Source organism: Triplophysa rosa, linkage group LG22 (assembly GCF_024868665.1).
Source record: "Triplophysa rosa linkage group LG22, Trosa_1v2, whole genome shotgun sequence".
NCBI lineage: Eukaryota > Metazoa > Chordata > Actinopteri > Cypriniformes > Nemacheilidae > Triplophysa > Triplophysa rosa.
This window is the reverse complement of record NC_079911.1, coordinates 15,885,875-15,902,341: the sequence shown is the minus strand read 5'-3', so window position 1 is coordinate 15,902,341 and position 16,467 is coordinate 15,885,875. Positions and strand designations below refer to the sequence as shown.

The following is a 16,467-nucleotide window of genomic DNA, read 5'->3' as shown; positions in this document are numbered from 1 at the left end:
TGTCTAAGTATTAACTGTGAGCAAGTGTGATCACGAGTCCTGAACTGCTCGGAACAATGACGTGATGGAGAAACACGGACAGCTTTCAATAATACACAATTGTTTCACATCATTCTGTTTCTTCATCCCTCTCTACATGCTTTAATGTCATTGGTCTTTCTGATGTTGAGCTAAGTTAGTCTTTTCTGTGGCCATTCAACCCTTTTTCTTCATTTCTTGCAGCTTTAAAACTGCCTCACGGAAAAACCACAGTGATGCATTTAGTTGCCAGAGAGACGCTGCCCGAGCCAAATTCCCAAGGTAACCACGCTGCCCTCTTTTCTTCTGTCCGCTCTTTGCTCACTTTTCACATGCTCCCTGCCTCGCAGCAGCCTTCACTTTGTTCAGAAATGACCAACTTATATGTGCGTCATTCTCGGCCTCTGGGAGCATTTCAGTCCTGATTTAGTCAAGTCACATGGGTGAATTAAATCAAAAGGCAAGTTAATATTCATGTAATGCTTGATGTCTGACATTTTAAGGACAATCACAGAATTGTTCAAATTTTTGTTTGCATTCTGGACTGAATGCATTTTCATGAAGATGAGGAGTTTGAGAATTACTCATAATGTGTACGCCACTCACTTAAAATCTGCAGCAAGTTGTGAATTTGTTGACCTCATCATATGCAAGTCCCTTGTTGAACCATTTTTAATAACGCAGTATGATCAGTCAATGAAAACAGTCCTTAATTAAATTGAAGTCTAGAATTGTCACCTCGGTATGAAGGTGTCATTTGCATTACTGTAAAAGTACATTTTTCATAATGCAAATAGTCCTCTCGTTTGATATTCTCAGTGTTGATTGAGTTTCTATTTTTTGATAGAATTTCCTATTAATTAGTATTTACATATCCCAGAGTGCTTTGTCTTATTTATCACAGTTGAAGATCTGTGATGATTCTGTTCCAAAACATTCTGTCTACCGTCTACAGTGGCATTTAAACTGGAATGAAACTGAAAAGTGACTGATTTGAAACACTGCAAAAACATAAACTTGTCAAAGCATATACAAATATTAGATTGAATTATTACGTTTATATTGGGTTAAAAATGACATCTGATGATGAAGCTCATCACAGTGAATTATGGAAAGGCATTCTCAGCAGAGCATTTCTTAAAGGGATAGTTTGCCCAAAAATGAAAATTCGATCATGAATTACTTGCGCTCAAGTTGTTCCAAACCTGTACACATTTCTTCGTTCTGTTGAACACAAAGTAAGATAATTGGTAAAATGTTAGCAACTTAGATTTCTGGGGCACCATTTCCTACCACAGTAGAACAAATTTAATTGGTAGTCAAAGGTGACCCAGGACTGTTGTTTTCCTAAATTCTTCAAAATATCTTCTTTTGTGTTCAACAGAACAAAAAAAATTCTACTGTGGTACTCAATTTTCATTTTTGGGTGGACTATCCCTTTTAAACTAGGCTTAAAATAGGCTCCGTCTTGTGGCCAGCATAATTATAACCATCTAGACGGTTTACAAGGTTTTGGACAGAGCCATGGTCCGTACAGCATTATTGAGATAAGTGTTTTTATTTCAGGTCAAAGGAACCGCGAGAAGACAGGAGAGAGCAACTGTTGTGTGATCCTGTAAATACACCCCTCCATCCCCGAGCGAGTGCGTTCTATTATCCTTCGCCCATGCTGCTGAAACGCTCACAAACACAACTACTCGCACCTGACTCCCACGAGCACCCTACGGAAGGAAAATCACACCTGAGAGAGGTCACAACTTGCTTCTAGATCTGTTCTACGCTGATACCAAGCAGTTTCCTGTCGATAATAAAGCCAAAATATGTCAAGAGAATCCATCGAAGAGAGCACCCGATAATGACATGCATACCACCCTCACGCCTCCCATCTAACACCTCCACGCGCACCCACAACCTCAAATAGACCTGTAATCAATTAAACATGCACTATAGACAAAATCTCCGTCCCTTCTGCCAGTTTGCACATGGAGAAGGAGGCCCTTGTTTCCTGTTTTTCTTTACATAGTAGACATTAATGATGCAGCGCGGGAGACGAGACTCCTCTGCCTCATCCGACGCCCTCGATTCTTCATTTCCAGGCTGCGAGGGGGGAAGATGCGTGAGAAAAAATAATTTACACAGGGTCTGGCGAACTTTTCACATTTAACAAAGCACCCTACGCTCGACTGGTTTGTCACGTGGATCTGTCCGTGAGGCGGAGCGGCACGCTGTGATCTACGTCTGAAACAATAGCACACGCTCACCGGCCCCACATTGATGCTTTACGGTCTGGTTTTCTACATGATCAACTAATCGCTGAACTAATCTACATGCGTAGTCTATTGATTTTAGAGCAGGAGAGTATTCATGTGCCTGATCGACGTCAATGACTATTTGGTAGAAATGTTTATTACGCTATTCCATGCTGAACTAAATGAGTTTTTCAATTGACATGCCACGATAGGGGTGAACAGTCCCGGCTTGAACTAGTTCCTGTCATTTCCAGGTAAACGGGAAGTCCTTGATTAATTGGTCTAGGTGTGTTTGTTTAGAATCTGAACTTTGCTGGATGGCAGATTTTTGGATTTGGACTTTAGATGGCCATATTGGTTTGATTCTGTCATTTAGGGAAAGTCTAAATAATGCCATTGCACGGTTACATTTGCGACTGTGTTTTGACTACTGACCAGCCAGTGTTGTGTCTGCCCTCTAGCTAGATCTAAGATGCTCACGTTCGGGAAGGGCAAGATTAAGCGCTTTATTTTCTAAGTGTAGTGGTGTAAATTAATGCTTGCATTTCTAGCCAGAAGATAGAAGTTTTTGGCTTGATTTCTATTTTCCCTCCCCTGTTAAACATGAAATTTGTTTGCACAACACAGAAACATGAACTGTTTCGTCTAAATCTGTGTAATTTTTCTTCTCATCCCTTTTTAATATTTTTCCAAATGGGAATTGTATTGGAAGGTTACATATGTGTAGAGTATATTTAAAATGAATCTTATAGAGAACATAACTATAGATTGTTGATGTATATTGGTGTTTAGTGTATGATAGTCTAAAACAGTTAGCTCATTATCATTTGGATCAGTAAGATGCTGACAATGTATTGTACTTAACAGCTGCAAACCCCTCTAATGGCTGATGAATTACTGTACTGTGTTTTCTTTTGTTCTTTTCTTTTCTCCTGCCCTTTTTCTTCATATGTGGTCTTTGCTTTATGCTTCATAACATCGCACTAGGTATGAAAAATATTGGTCCTTATCAGGGTTCAAATCTGTACAGTGCTGAAGTAAAAAAAAATTGTAAATAAAACTAATGCTTCTCATTCTCGAAACTACAAATGGAAATACATCTTTAAACTGAATAAAAGCATCCAAAATCTTGAAGAGAAATCATTCTTTATCATGCTTTGTTTTCACACGAGTTGTGAATTGTGAATTATTAATATAATTATTAATATAAATTAATAAAAATCAAACCATGCTTGCATTTACACGAAAAACGTTCTTGTCAAACATTTTGTTTTTCCCAATACAAAGTTTAAGAATTGGATTATCAAGTTGTTTACAGTTACGCAAATGATTGATTTTATATACATTTAGCAGACGCTTTTATCCAAAGCGACTTACAGAGAGTTCAGGGAGCAATAAGCGATATGTCATACAGGAGCAATAATACAATAGGTGCTAATACAAAGTTATTCAGAGAAAGAGAGGGTTAGTGTTTTTTTATTCTTCCTCGTTTTAAAAGAAAAAATGAGATATACTCATTAATTGATCCATATCTACTGATTATAATTAAGGATTTTCCCTATTTTTCATAAAGGTTAAACTTATTATAATGCTGATAAAAAGTATAGCAAAAGATTTCGCAAGTCTTCATTTTGTGAGCCGTTGGCGCCATCGTGTGGTGAACTGGGTAATTACAACGCTTCGCGTTTCCGTGTCCACACAAATCTTCAACGTTCAACCCTTTCTTACCATTCAGTGACGATTAAAATTCAATGTTTGTATTCTTAAAGGTCACTGCAGGAACAGGATACCAATATCCAAACTAAAGTGAGAAACTGAAGTCTCTAAGCGAGGGGTAGGTGCACGTGACGTACAGTCTTCCTCGTTGAGCGCTTTGCTGCACCGCCATATTGGGGAGGGCGAGGGTGAATTCTAATCTTAAAGAAGTGAACGGGTGAGCTACGGTGTTTCGGGAAAAGAATCGCACAGTAACGTTTACATTTCTTGACCTTTTTCAATAGTTTAAGAGTGTAAAAAGTTTTGTCTGGAGTTACTTATAATCTAGTTATTTAGACTTGGTAAACTATTCATTGTCATAAGGAATTGTGAAAACTCATGACAAGGCATGACTTTGGTTTGGTTTTCTTTTTTTTCCTTTGAAAATACGTATGCAGGCGTCGCTACTGTAATATTTCAAGCACATGTTAATAATCGTAAACCTGGGTTAGATCACGTGAGGGAAACTGGTAATTTATTTTAGCTGGGAATTAAAAACCATTTACCAAAAGACCACAGTGTACTTTCGGTAGATCAAACTTTTATCTTTAATACTGATTCAAGAAATCAAAAGCGCAACGACTTAGCTTGTAATTTGAGCTACATTCACCTTTTTGATTTCGTTAGAGAGATGGACCAGTTCTTTCATTTGCCTTCAGCAAGCTCTAACCGGTGCACCTTGTTTATAACTGGCTAGGACCAGGTCTGATTTTCTATATGATAAGTATTGTAAAAAAGTGAATTAGTAGATTTCTGACAATGCTGTTAAATGGATAACAGGCCAGACAGGTATGACTTCACGCAGACGAGTCAGAGAACGCCCTCTAGTGGTTATTTGGAGGAACTACTAAAATTCCACTCGCATGTAAGCACATTGACACAAAGTGGCATGCTGTGAGCCCTTGATGCATAGAATGCTGACAGAATAATTAACAGTAAATCAACATTTATTATACATAAAAAAGCAGCAAATCTTGACAGCAAAACAACACAGTCCAACTGTACACTTAAAGGTACAAGCAGAAAACAATAATTCAGATGTAAAGTACGTAAATAAAAACAAACAAACGAATAAATAAAAAAGATTATTAATAGTATGATAGAGAAAACAGTTTGAATGTTCAGCCACATTGTACAAATTTGAATTATTTACATAATTAATATTTTCTGTCTGAAACATTACATTACAGAGAATGATAAAATGCTTTGTTGCATATTGTACATTAGACATTTTTAAAACCAGTTATCATTGAATATGCCATATTTTTATACTTATCATCATATCTGTTCACACACAATATTAATGTTTTATTATTAACTAAAGGTCTTTTGTATTCATTATAATACATATAATCAGTACCTATGAGAAAAAAGTTAAAAGACTACAATAGATAGAAAATATTATTTATTTCTATTCTATTCCTCTGGACATACCATTTCAGAAAGAACTGTCTGATCTCTTTAATCCGGATGCAGTAGATGAAGGGATTTACTAAAGGTGGAAGGAGGCTATAAAACATAACCAGGGCTATTTTCTGACTGCTGTTTAGCTTAGTGTTTGGTATATTAGACGTTGTGTAAACAACAAACCGTGGCACATAATAGATGACAATGATAGTCATTTGTGTTGTACAGGTGGAGAGCGCCTTCAGCCGGCCCTGTGCGTTTGCTATTCTGAGCACGGACACCAGAATATTTACATAGGAGAAGATGATGAAAGAGAATGGGGCTAAGAGAACAAACATTGCTATACCATAAGATATAAGATTTTGCTTGGTGATATCAGCGCAGGCTAGCTGGTTCATAGATAGAGCGTCACAAAAGCAATGAAGGATCAAATTTGGACCGCAGAAGGGCATTTTCACCGTCTGCATTGAGGAAATGGTTGGGGTAATAAAAGCAGTAGTCCAGGATAGGCCTATTAAAATTTTCATAGTACGGTTAGTCATTAAAACAGGGTATCTCAGGGGGTAACAGACTGCTAAGTAGCGATCTAAGGCCATGATCATCATAATAAGAGAGTTTAAGGTACCAAAGTAATGAATCAGCTGTCTTTGTAAAAGACAAACGTAAAAGGCGATATAGCCGTCGTTAAACCAATATCTAGAAATCACTTTTGGCAGGGCAACAGTGCAAAACCCCATATCAGACAGAGACAAACTCAGCATGATAAGGTACATAGGTTTATGGAGGTTGTGTTCGATGACAAAAAGGATGACGATGAGAGAATTGCCTGTGACTACAGCCACGTAGATGCAGAGTAAAATCGCCGCCATGAGGTTGTAGTAATTGGGTGAAAGTCCGGGGAAACCCACGATGAAAAACTCGGTCACAACTGAACCTGTGGTTTGGTTGTTCTGTGACATACTTACAAAAAAGAGCAAACATCCATTGACAAAAATAACATTAAGGCCCGGTTTCACAGACAAGGCTTAAGGCTAGTCCCAGACTAAAATTAATGTTTGAGCTGTCTTACCTGAATATAACTTGCCCAGAAATATCTTAAAATTTGTTAGTGCCATTGTTTTGTCTCAAGATGCACACCAGTCATGTATTCTTCTAAGGCATTTTTATAAAAACAACATAAATATCTTAATTCAAGTAAGGCATAGTCCTGGCTTAAGCTAATCCATGTCTATGAAACCGGGCCTAAGAGTTATAGGTAAAGATCAACGTTGTTTTGTAAACCTTTTACATTGATAATATGGACTAATTAAATAAAGAAATAGTTCACCTTCAAAAGGAAAATTCTGTCATTATTTACAACGCCCTCTTGTCATTTTAAACCTGTATGACTTTCTTCTGCAGAACACAAAAGAAGATATTTTGAAAAATGTTGGTAACAGAAAACCACTGATCCCCATTGACTTGCATCGGTTGTGTGTCCATAACAGAAGTGAATGGGGACAAACGGTTTTTGGTTACCAACATTTTTCAAAATATCTTCTTTTGTGTTTTGCAGAAAAAAGAAAATCACACAGGTTAAAAATGACAAAAGGGTGAGTAAATGTAAAAATAAAAGAAATACAATTATAGCCATTTTAAATGATTATGAATGAATATATATACAGTATATATATATATATATATATATATATATATATACATCATTATAGTTTTAAGATGTCGTATCTGCACATGATTCCATACAAGACATGCACTTTTTTGTTAGTTTTGTATTAAAATGAAGTCAGTCAAAGGATTACCTTGATTATTCCACTGTCAGGTTCTGTTACAGCTGCTAAGAAACTTCATGTCCCTCAGTGATCAATGCAAATGCCATTGTTCTGTTTGCACGGTCATTGCTTTATAATCACTGTCAGTATGATACTACACGTCATGCAGGATTACCTTCTGAATAATTTGTTATCGTAAAAAACGGTTGACCTTTGGGGTTTATTGGTTGAGGTGCTTTGTGCGCTTGTGTAAAAATCACACTTGTTCTCACCAGAGGTTGCGCTAGATTTTTTCATTGTCCGTCATTTTGACGGACAGGCTCGTAAAAAATCTGTCAAAATCTATTTTTACCCGTCACTATGGTGCATTGTGATGTTATGTGCTAATTAGCATGTTTGTGACATCTTCGCATGTACATGCGTTTCTCTCTGAACTTGCTGAACTGAATTCCCAATAAAGTTGAAGTCATTTACGTATTTAATGTTTCTGTTGTCAGACAAAATAATAATTACAGACAAATGTTTATAATCATATATCCAGTCAGTAACAATGACAGGTGCTTGTAAACGCTGTTTTGTAATCATTCATTCATTGATTTACAAGTAACTTTAAGATGCTGTTTGGTTATGAATGTGTTGCTTCTGCCGCTCACTGAGTGACATTTTTCCACTTAATTACTTACAGTTAAGGTTTATCCAAAACGACGCTAGTCGCTATCGCTCTCTGAAGGAAAAAAGTCTGCGAACACGTCACCGCACCACTGTGCGCGCCTGTGTGTATGTGTGGGCACGCGACGCGGGGGTCTGATTAAGTGACAGATGCATGCATTGCAGAATCAGATCCAGAAACAACGCCTCGAACAACGTTATCGTTGTGTTATTATGAAAAGTGTGAAAAGATTTTCAGTCGTTTTTAAACTATGGTGAAACAAATTAGACGGTGGTGAGTCTCCACTGATCCCGCGTGGGGAGGCATGTATGAGTAATGAATGGGAAACGGTCACTTACGATCACGTTCTAATGAAAGGAAATGATTGGATGCTATCAAATTGACATAAAGGGGAATTACAAATTGCCTTTATTGTAATCCGTCAAAATGACGGACGACCTTCAGATTTTTCCGTCACTGGTAAAAAAAATCTGTCAATAACGGAGAATTTTCGGTTAAGGCCCGATTCACATTTCGCATCTAAAACCGCGCGGAAAACTCGAGCTTTACTGCGTTCTTCTTTTTTTCCAAAGCGCCTGCACTTTGCGCTCTCCTGGCGTCTGTCGTCGCTAAGCAACCATGGGCCACGATAGCCGTTGAGACCAGGAGGTATAAACAAAGGATATTTGGATTATATGCACTGAAAATACCTTGCAATAACTCTGCTACTAGATTTAGTTATGCTGTGATCATCTGTGTCTTCATCTTCATTGAGCTTGTCTATATTGGCTGGTTGGTTCTTGTCACATGACCTGCGGTGCGCTTGCGGCTTTCTGAAAAGTTGAGATTTTTTCATCTAGATGCGGCGCCAACGCTCCTGAAAGAAAGAGCGTGTCGCCCCCTATTTCAGAAAAGACGCGAAATGTGAATCGGGCCTAACGCGACCTCTGATTCTCACACTACACTGTTTGTCTGTTTACCACACATATATGGCAAAAATATGATGATTTGGGAATTTTAGTGTAGAAAAAATCTACAAAAATGTTTGTATTTAAATAATTTATACTAAACGAGTGTTTCTTAACCAGAGGACCAGGGCCCATTGAGCCCAAGATGACTTAAAGGTCCAGTCAGAGAAATCTAGCGGCAAGGTTGCGAATTGCAACCAACCGCTCACTCCACCCCTCCCCCTCCCTTTCAAAACATTACGACGGCTGACATAACATGGCGAATTACACGCAAGGGGACCCGCGGTGTATGTAGATATAAATAGCTCATTCTAAGGCAGGGCTAGTCAACTGGCGGCCCTCCAGTCATCTGTATCTGGCCCGCCTTAACATTTCAAATAGGCGGCAACACTTTGAGAATGGTGTGCTTTAAGAAATGCTCATCCTGAAAGTTCAAAACGCTGCTACATTCAATACGAAAGTAATTCCCATGGCTCATAACTGTCATGGCTCTGCTTCATTTAGTCATGTTTTTCTTGGTCCTGTAGCAGAGCCATGACAAAGTCTTTGGTTATGTGTGGAGAGAAACATATTATTGTCCTTTTGATAATAATATGCGTTCTCTCCAGTGTCTCGTCATTGGCCCCGCTCCTCTCGTTTCCTTGTTATCTTTCCCTGAGTGTTTGATTACCCACAACTGCCCCATGTCGTTATCCCTCGTTTGTGTTCCCTTTATATACCCTCATGTTTCTTTGTCCTGTGCTCGTGTATTACATATGTTCTTTGCATGTGGTTGTCCCTGTCCCTGTCTGTTCCAGTGTTCTGTCGTAAGCCCCAGTCCAGCCGGCGTCCAGCCCTGTCCAGCCGGCCTTCCTGCCGGCTTCCAGCCCTTTCCAGCCGGCCTTCCAGCCGGCGTCAAGCCCTTTCCAGCCGGCCTTCCAGCCTGCATCCAGCCCTGTCCAGCCGGCCTTCCAGCCGGCGTCAAGCCCTTTCCAGCCGGCCTTCCAGCCGGTCCCTGGGAGACTCCCAGGGTCAAAGATTGACCCCCCCAGGACTTATCCTAAGTTCCTAAGGACTCCGCGCCCTCGAGCGCAGCCGGGGGCTGGGACTATTCCTCCCAACCTTTTTGGACTGCCCCCTATGGGCTCTTGTTTGGCCCCATCCCCCCTCCCTTGTTTGTTATTTTTACTGTCCCACCCAAGTCCTGTTATTATGTTGTCTTGTCTGCCCTTGATTTTATTTTCTTTGTTTTGCTTTGTCCTGTCTGTCTCCCAGTCTGTCTTGTCTCGTCCGTCTACCCCTTGGTGAGCACCTGGAGGTGCTCATTAAAGGGGGGGCTTCTGTGCTTGTGTATTACGTATGTTCTTTGCATGTGGTTGTCCCTGTTCCTGTCTGTTCCAGTGTTCTGTCGTAAGCCCTAGTCAAGTCAAGTTTTTGTAAGTTTCTTGTGGTTTTTCCCTGCTGTGTTTTTGGTTTAAGACGTTGTGTCGCTGTTTTGTTTATTAGTTTATTTTTGCCCCCCCGAGGGAAGTGTTTTGTTTTGAGTTCTTGTTCTGTTGTCGTGTTCTCTTTACCCCCTCGTGGGTGTTTTTGTTTGTCTCGTTATTTAATAAAATACCCCTGTTAACCCCTTACCTGCCGTTGCCTGCATTTGGGTTCTTCCCGCCATACATTTCGTGACACATAACGATTGACGTCTTATAAAGCGATTTGATCGGTCTGTCCAAGTAACTTTGTTATTTGCAATGTTATAATCAGCAATCCACAACCACCGGCAGTCGGTTTGCGCACGCGATAGGTCGCGTTCCAAAATGCATCTTGAAAGTAACTGCAAGAAAAGTACTACACCTCGTGAACTGTTGTCTCAGATAAAGAAATAACGATGATCTTTTTTTATTACTGCATTCATTATGTATGATTTAAACATCTATGTTTACGAAAACAGCTGTTCATCTCCTTCCAGAACTTGCACTTCAAAGGATCTGCCCTTATAAGTGTGTGGGGCACATGAATGCGATTGGAATTCACCCGAAGAAACGATAATAGCATTCAGTTTCTTGAACAGACTGATTGATTCGCTTTATTAGACGCCAGTTTAACGTCAAGGAGCAGGGATTACTTTTGTGCTGAATGTATTAGCGTTTTTGACTTTTTTATTTGACTTTCATTAATTCAATATCTTCATAAGTATCTTATTGAAAAAAAAACAATACCACCCACATCTTGGAAGTACTGGGGGACTGGGGGTGAGTAAATTAACAGCAAGTTCATTCAACTTATTAGGGAATATAAAATACAATTAAAAAGACAATATCCCTTTTAATTAAATATCATGAAAAGGTATATACTGGATGCAATATTTGTGTACATGTTTTAATATATGACCTATAAGTCTAAAACAGTATAAAAGGAACAAAATGCAATAAATAACGGAAATACAAAATAACAGAATAAATTATGATATGGGAAAAAACTGGCCCGCATCCTATTTATACTTTTGGAATCTGGCCCTCAAAGAAAAGTAGTTGAAGACCCCTGTTCTAAGGTAATAAAAACATAACGCTTCATTGTGTAAGCTCTTTATACACATCTGAAGGCATAGCTATATATATTATATTGCATTTCTGTCAATAGATCCTCCAAAAACATACACACTGAATCTTGAGTAAAGTCATGTCAAAAATTGAAATGAATGATTTAATTCAAACTTTAATCTTCCTAATCTCATTACAGTGATACAGGGTTACAGTGATTGGAATGACGTGGTTAATTTTGCCATATGTGGTGTATGAGGACTTTCCATAGATGTAATGATTTTTATACTATACAAACTGTATGTTCTATCCCCTTTAACCCTACCTCTAAACAGAAAACTTTCGAAAAATATATAAAAAAAACTAAATCATGTTAACATTGTTATTTACATCATTATATACATTTGTGTCTTTGTGAAACACATAAACCAACCCCCCACACACACTCATTACACAATCATTATCATTATGAGTTTCTATAGGCAAACTGGTACACTGAGCTGTTTTCTATCCTCAGAAAACTTTCTGAATTTTTTCATTTTTATTTCAAGAATGGTTAAGTATGGTTATTTATTTGAATTATAGGTAAAGCTGAGATAAAAACATAATGCACATTACACTCTTACTTTCTTATATACACTGATTTTCAACCCAACTATGTGTCAAAAAGGCATGAACCCATCTCGATGAGTTGTAATTTAACCTATGGGTTGTTTCAACCCAAATGCTATGTTGTATTAACTCAATGTTGGTATATAATATAAACATTGTCTGGGTTCATTTAATCTAATGGTTGGGTTTGTCTTTTTTCCCCAACGCAAAAGCAATTTTTAGAGTGACATCATCAGAACATTGAATCTTTTGCAGGTCACACCAGTACCCACACACAGAGATGTCAGGCCTTTTAAAACAGTGCTTCATGCAAAGAAATCTCTAAATAACAATGAACACAGTTGTTTTCATTTTTAACAGTATTTTTACTAAATGCTAAGCTCCATGTTAAATATTATTACTATAATACTTTCTCAGAAATGTACGTCAGTTTTATACAGTTAATTGGCTGTTGCGGATGCTGCCCTATGCTTGGATTAGAAACACCATAATTTAGGGATACTTTAGAAATACTTTACAACAACTAAACAGATACAATTATATTTTAGTGTTATTCACACACATATCTCATGTGGTTCTTGTTTTCTTTTGTTTTCTTTTGCTATGAAAACACCACAAAACATAATAATTTTAATAAAATCCGCAAACAATCTAAGCAGCAGATGACATGTGTCAGTGTTTCACATTGCAATGACATTAATTCTGGCTGTCTCTTGAATCACTCTTTGCTTGTTTATCCACCTAATAACAATCTTTCGGATCCCCTGCGTGCGTAAACAGTAAATAAATGGATTTATCAGTGGAGGAACGAGGCTATAGAGCAGTATGAGAAGTATTCTAAAATCTGTGCCGATTTTGAATTGCAGGACGCTTGCGATGTACACGACGCAGCGAGGCACGTAAAACAGGGCGATGATGCACAGCTGCGTGCTGCAGGTCGCAAAGGTCTTCCAGCGGCTGTGAGCGTTTGCAAGCTTCATCACAGATGCTATGATGTGACAATAAGAGTAAATGATGAATGCTAGAGGAACAAGGAGGACGAACAGAGCTACACACAGAGCGACCAGCTTCTGCTGGCTGTTATCACCACAAGCCAGGTTTGAAATAGAGATGTGGTCACAGTAGCATTGAATGATCAGTTTTGGACCACAGTAAGGAAGCTGTTGGGCGTGTAGGGTGGCTACAGTGGGGGCGATTAAGGCAGCCAGCCAGGCTGTGATGTTGAAGATGTACGTTAACCGGTTTGTCATGATGGTCTGGTATCGCAGAGAGTAACATATAGCCACATAGCGATCAAGGGCCATGATCATCAATATCAGCGAGTTTATTGTCCCAAAATAGTGGATCAGCTGCATTTGGAGGAAGCAAGCGTGAAAAGGGGACGCTCCGGCATCGAACCAGTACTTCGCTATGATCTTAGGTAAAGCAACCGTGGAGAAACACATATCACACAGCGCCAGGCTCGCGAGGATGATGTACATGGGCTTTCTGAGGCTTTCGGAGGTAACAAAGAGCACCAGAAAGAGCGTGTTTCCAGTCAGTGTGATGATGTAGACGAGGAAAAAAATGGCAGAAACGAGGCCATAATAGTCCGAGTGGAGCCCAGGGAAACCCACAATGATGAACTCGGAGATGGTCGTCCAGTTCTTCCATAACATTTTGCAAAAGCCTGTCGAAATGATAAGACAAAAGTGATTAGTGATCTGAATAATTCAATGGAATGATAAATGATGCATTTTAAAAATGACACATTTGAAAGCAGTCAATCAAGTGAATAAACAAACATGAGACAGAACACATATCTAGAAAATGAGAATGCACCTGATATGTTGACTCTGATGATAAATGTGTTTTCATGCATCACTGGGTGTTTTATAGTGCTTGCTGCTATACTTTGTGCTATGCATGTGGTTTGATCCTTAATTGTTTTCTATGATGATGATGATGATAGGGTCAGGGTCAGGGTGGCTTTAGGGACTGGATGTCATTCAAACCTATGAAGTTAGGTTTACCCAAAACTAAAATGAGTGAAAGTTTAATGTTCTTTGTGCTGAACACAAATGAAGATTTTTTAATGAAAGCTTGTAACTAAGCCGTTTTGGGTCACCATTGGCTCACATAGTAGGACAAAAGACTTTGTTTGATCTTCATTTGTGCTCAGCACAACAATGAAATGTATACATGTTTGTAACAACTGGAGAGCGGGCAAATGATGACAACATTTTCATTTTTGAAGACCTCTTTTCTTTTTCTGAAGTGTTTTTGACAGTGACATATATGCTGTACAGCACCTGGCCCACTTTTTTGACACTTGCTCCCTTTTTGACCATTTGATGTGATATTTTGTTGTGTTTCATATCAGCCCTTTTATTTAAAATAAATACCATTTGAATGAACGTATTTCATATAATTTAAAAATGCAAAAAAATAATATTTGTACTCTGCACAATGGCAATAAAGCTGAATATAGTATATCATATTTCTGGAGGAATGGATAGATGGATTGAAGAATGAAAGGATCAGTAAATAGATAAACTTTTACATTAGACAATTTTGACATATAGATGAGTATTAAACATTAAAGTGATAGATCGCCCAAAAATGACAATGTTGTTTAAAACCTTGATATGACTCTTTCTTCTGTGGTACACAAAAGACATACAGTGGAACATACAGTGGAAGTCAATGGGGTCCAATGTTGTTTCCAACTTTCTTCAAAATATCTTCTTTTGTGTTCTGCAGAAGAAAGAAAGTCATACAGGTTTGAAATGACATGAGGGTGAATAAATGATCAAATAATTTTTGGGTAAACTGTCCCGAATCTCAATGCTTACAGTTTGTACTAACAAAAATTGACACTCACATAAAAAATAACTCTTCCTGTCTGTGTCATTGGGTCTCAAGGGTTTTTCAGTGTGTTTGTGGGTCACTTATTTACAGAATTCCTCAGTGAAATCCTCCCATGTTTGGTTTCCTGTCGGCATTCCAAAGGGTATACCCGTATACTGTCTCCGGAGAACAAATTAAGGGCATGTAAAAAATATGTTGACACATTTTAGACAAACAACATTAAAAAAGTTTATACTGCCTGGTTACATGAAATCCCATGACATCACACCTCTAATGTCAAAGTTAACGTCCATCTCACCTTCATCATGATCAAACTGTAAATAATAGCTTTGTAAATAAAAAGTATTTATATCAAAATACTTTTTCCAGTAATATTGTCAGGCACGTAATGCAGAGGATTAGAGTACAATGTTTATCATTTTGTAAAATTATTCAATGAATCGTTAATTATTATTTATATAAAATTGTTGTCTTGTGGTCTAGCACTTTGTGCAAAGCTGTCTTCTTATTAATACAGGCTTTCATATTAGAAGGATGGTTTTAATAAGCTATTAAATTTATAACTTAAGTTCTAATAATGTTTATTCAAAACCAGTAGCTCAAAGCATCATGTACAGTACATATGGGCTCGTTATTGTAGTCCCCATTGAGTCTCAGTGCAGTTCAGGACTGAGGTCCAGAGAATTCATGAGACATTAGGGCCTAATATTGCTGCAAACATGAAGACTTTGCTTATTTTAATTCAAACCATTACCTACTAGCATACTTTGATATCTCCAAGATGTTAGAAGAACAGAACTTCTTAGAGAAGTAAATAGTTTTATTCTCAGCCAGGAGCACTGAGATCATGGATGTGCCGCAGAGGAGTACATGATGTCAACAACAGCAAGGTTACAGATTAATATGTACATTGGTTTGTGAAAATGTCTGTCAGTCAGGATGATGCACAGATTGACACTGTTCCCAAGCAATATGAGCATGTAGGTTATAGACACCCGAGAAGTTTTTGGTTTTGCAGGTGATCAAATCCAGTGATTATAAAGCTGTCTACATTTTACACAGTGTAATTTGCCATTTTCAACCACCCAAACATACAGACACAATTTACATTAAAACAAGTCTAAAAAAGCAAAAGTCCACCAAAAGTCCAGCTTGAATGTACTTGTATATGCACAGAAAAAAATGCTCCAATGAAGTAAAATGGGAAGAAGATGCAGACGGCGTCTGTTACGGGAAGATGATGAAGAGTTTTAAGAGAAATACAAAAAAAGTGGATGTTTTTATTTTTCTTTGTCTTTAATTCCTTCGGAATTATTTGAATTCTAATCAGTTAATAGGTTCACGCAACTCTACAGGGGTCTGTCCTGCTGCTCATCAGGTTAGACTGATGTGTGTGTGTGTGCGTGTCCTGCATTTAATATTGTTATTGTGTGACACTTCCTAGCTGTCATGATTTACTACATGTAGTTTTTTTTTTTACAAAATATTGTGGGCAACAAACAAGCAACATACACTTTAATGAATAATTAAAATCCTTTTTAAGTCCCAAGCTAGTTTTCAGCAGAGCCGTTGAGAGAGAGAGAGTCGCGACAACGGAAGCTCACGTTTTTCGCGTGTCACGTGATTCACGGAGGCGAAATTCCAGGAAGTTATGTTTTTTCTTTAAATGCTTTTTTT

General features: G+C 38.2%; 3 protein-coding genes across 3 annotated transcripts in view; 1 reads left to right on the top strand and 2 right to left on the bottom strand.

The window, feature by feature from the left end:
* ubl3a (ubiquitin-like 3a) overlaps nucleotides 1–3,397 on the top strand; it is a 40,057-nt gene extending 36,660 nt beyond the window's left edge. Inside the window, exons 4-5 of the mRNA XM_057320570.1 lie at nucleotides 223–300; nucleotides 1,585–3,397. Of these exons, the coding sequence (XP_057176553.1) occupies nucleotides 223–300; nucleotides 1,585–1,637 (131 nt within the window). The 3' untranslated portion in view covers nucleotides 1,638–3,397. The remainder of the gene's footprint in view (nucleotides 1–222; nucleotides 301–1,584) is intronic.
* A 1,978-nt stretch (nucleotides 3,398–5,375) lies between these two features.
* On the bottom strand, nucleotides 5,376–6,817 carry LOC130545732 (olfactory receptor 2AT4-like). The gene is made up of 2 exons (XM_057320449.1): nucleotides 5,457–6,817; nucleotides 5,376–5,382 (listed from the first exon to the last, which is right to left on the bottom strand). The coding sequence occupies exons 1-2, from the start codon at nucleotides 6,386–6,388 to the stop codon at nucleotides 5,376–5,378; spliced, it is 939 nt and encodes a 312-aa protein (XP_057176432.1). The 5' UTR covers nucleotides 6,389–6,817.
* A 5,803-nt stretch (nucleotides 6,818–12,620) lies between these two features.
* Nucleotides 12,621–13,743, bottom strand: or30bv1 (odorant receptor, family 30, subfamily BV, member 1). Its single transcript, XM_057320796.1, has one exon. The coding sequence runs from the start codon at nucleotides 13,596–13,598 to the stop codon at nucleotides 12,621–12,623; it is 978 nt and encodes a 325-aa protein (XP_057176779.1). The 5' UTR covers nucleotides 13,599–13,743.
* Nucleotides 13,744–16,467: the final 2,724 nt, after the last annotated feature.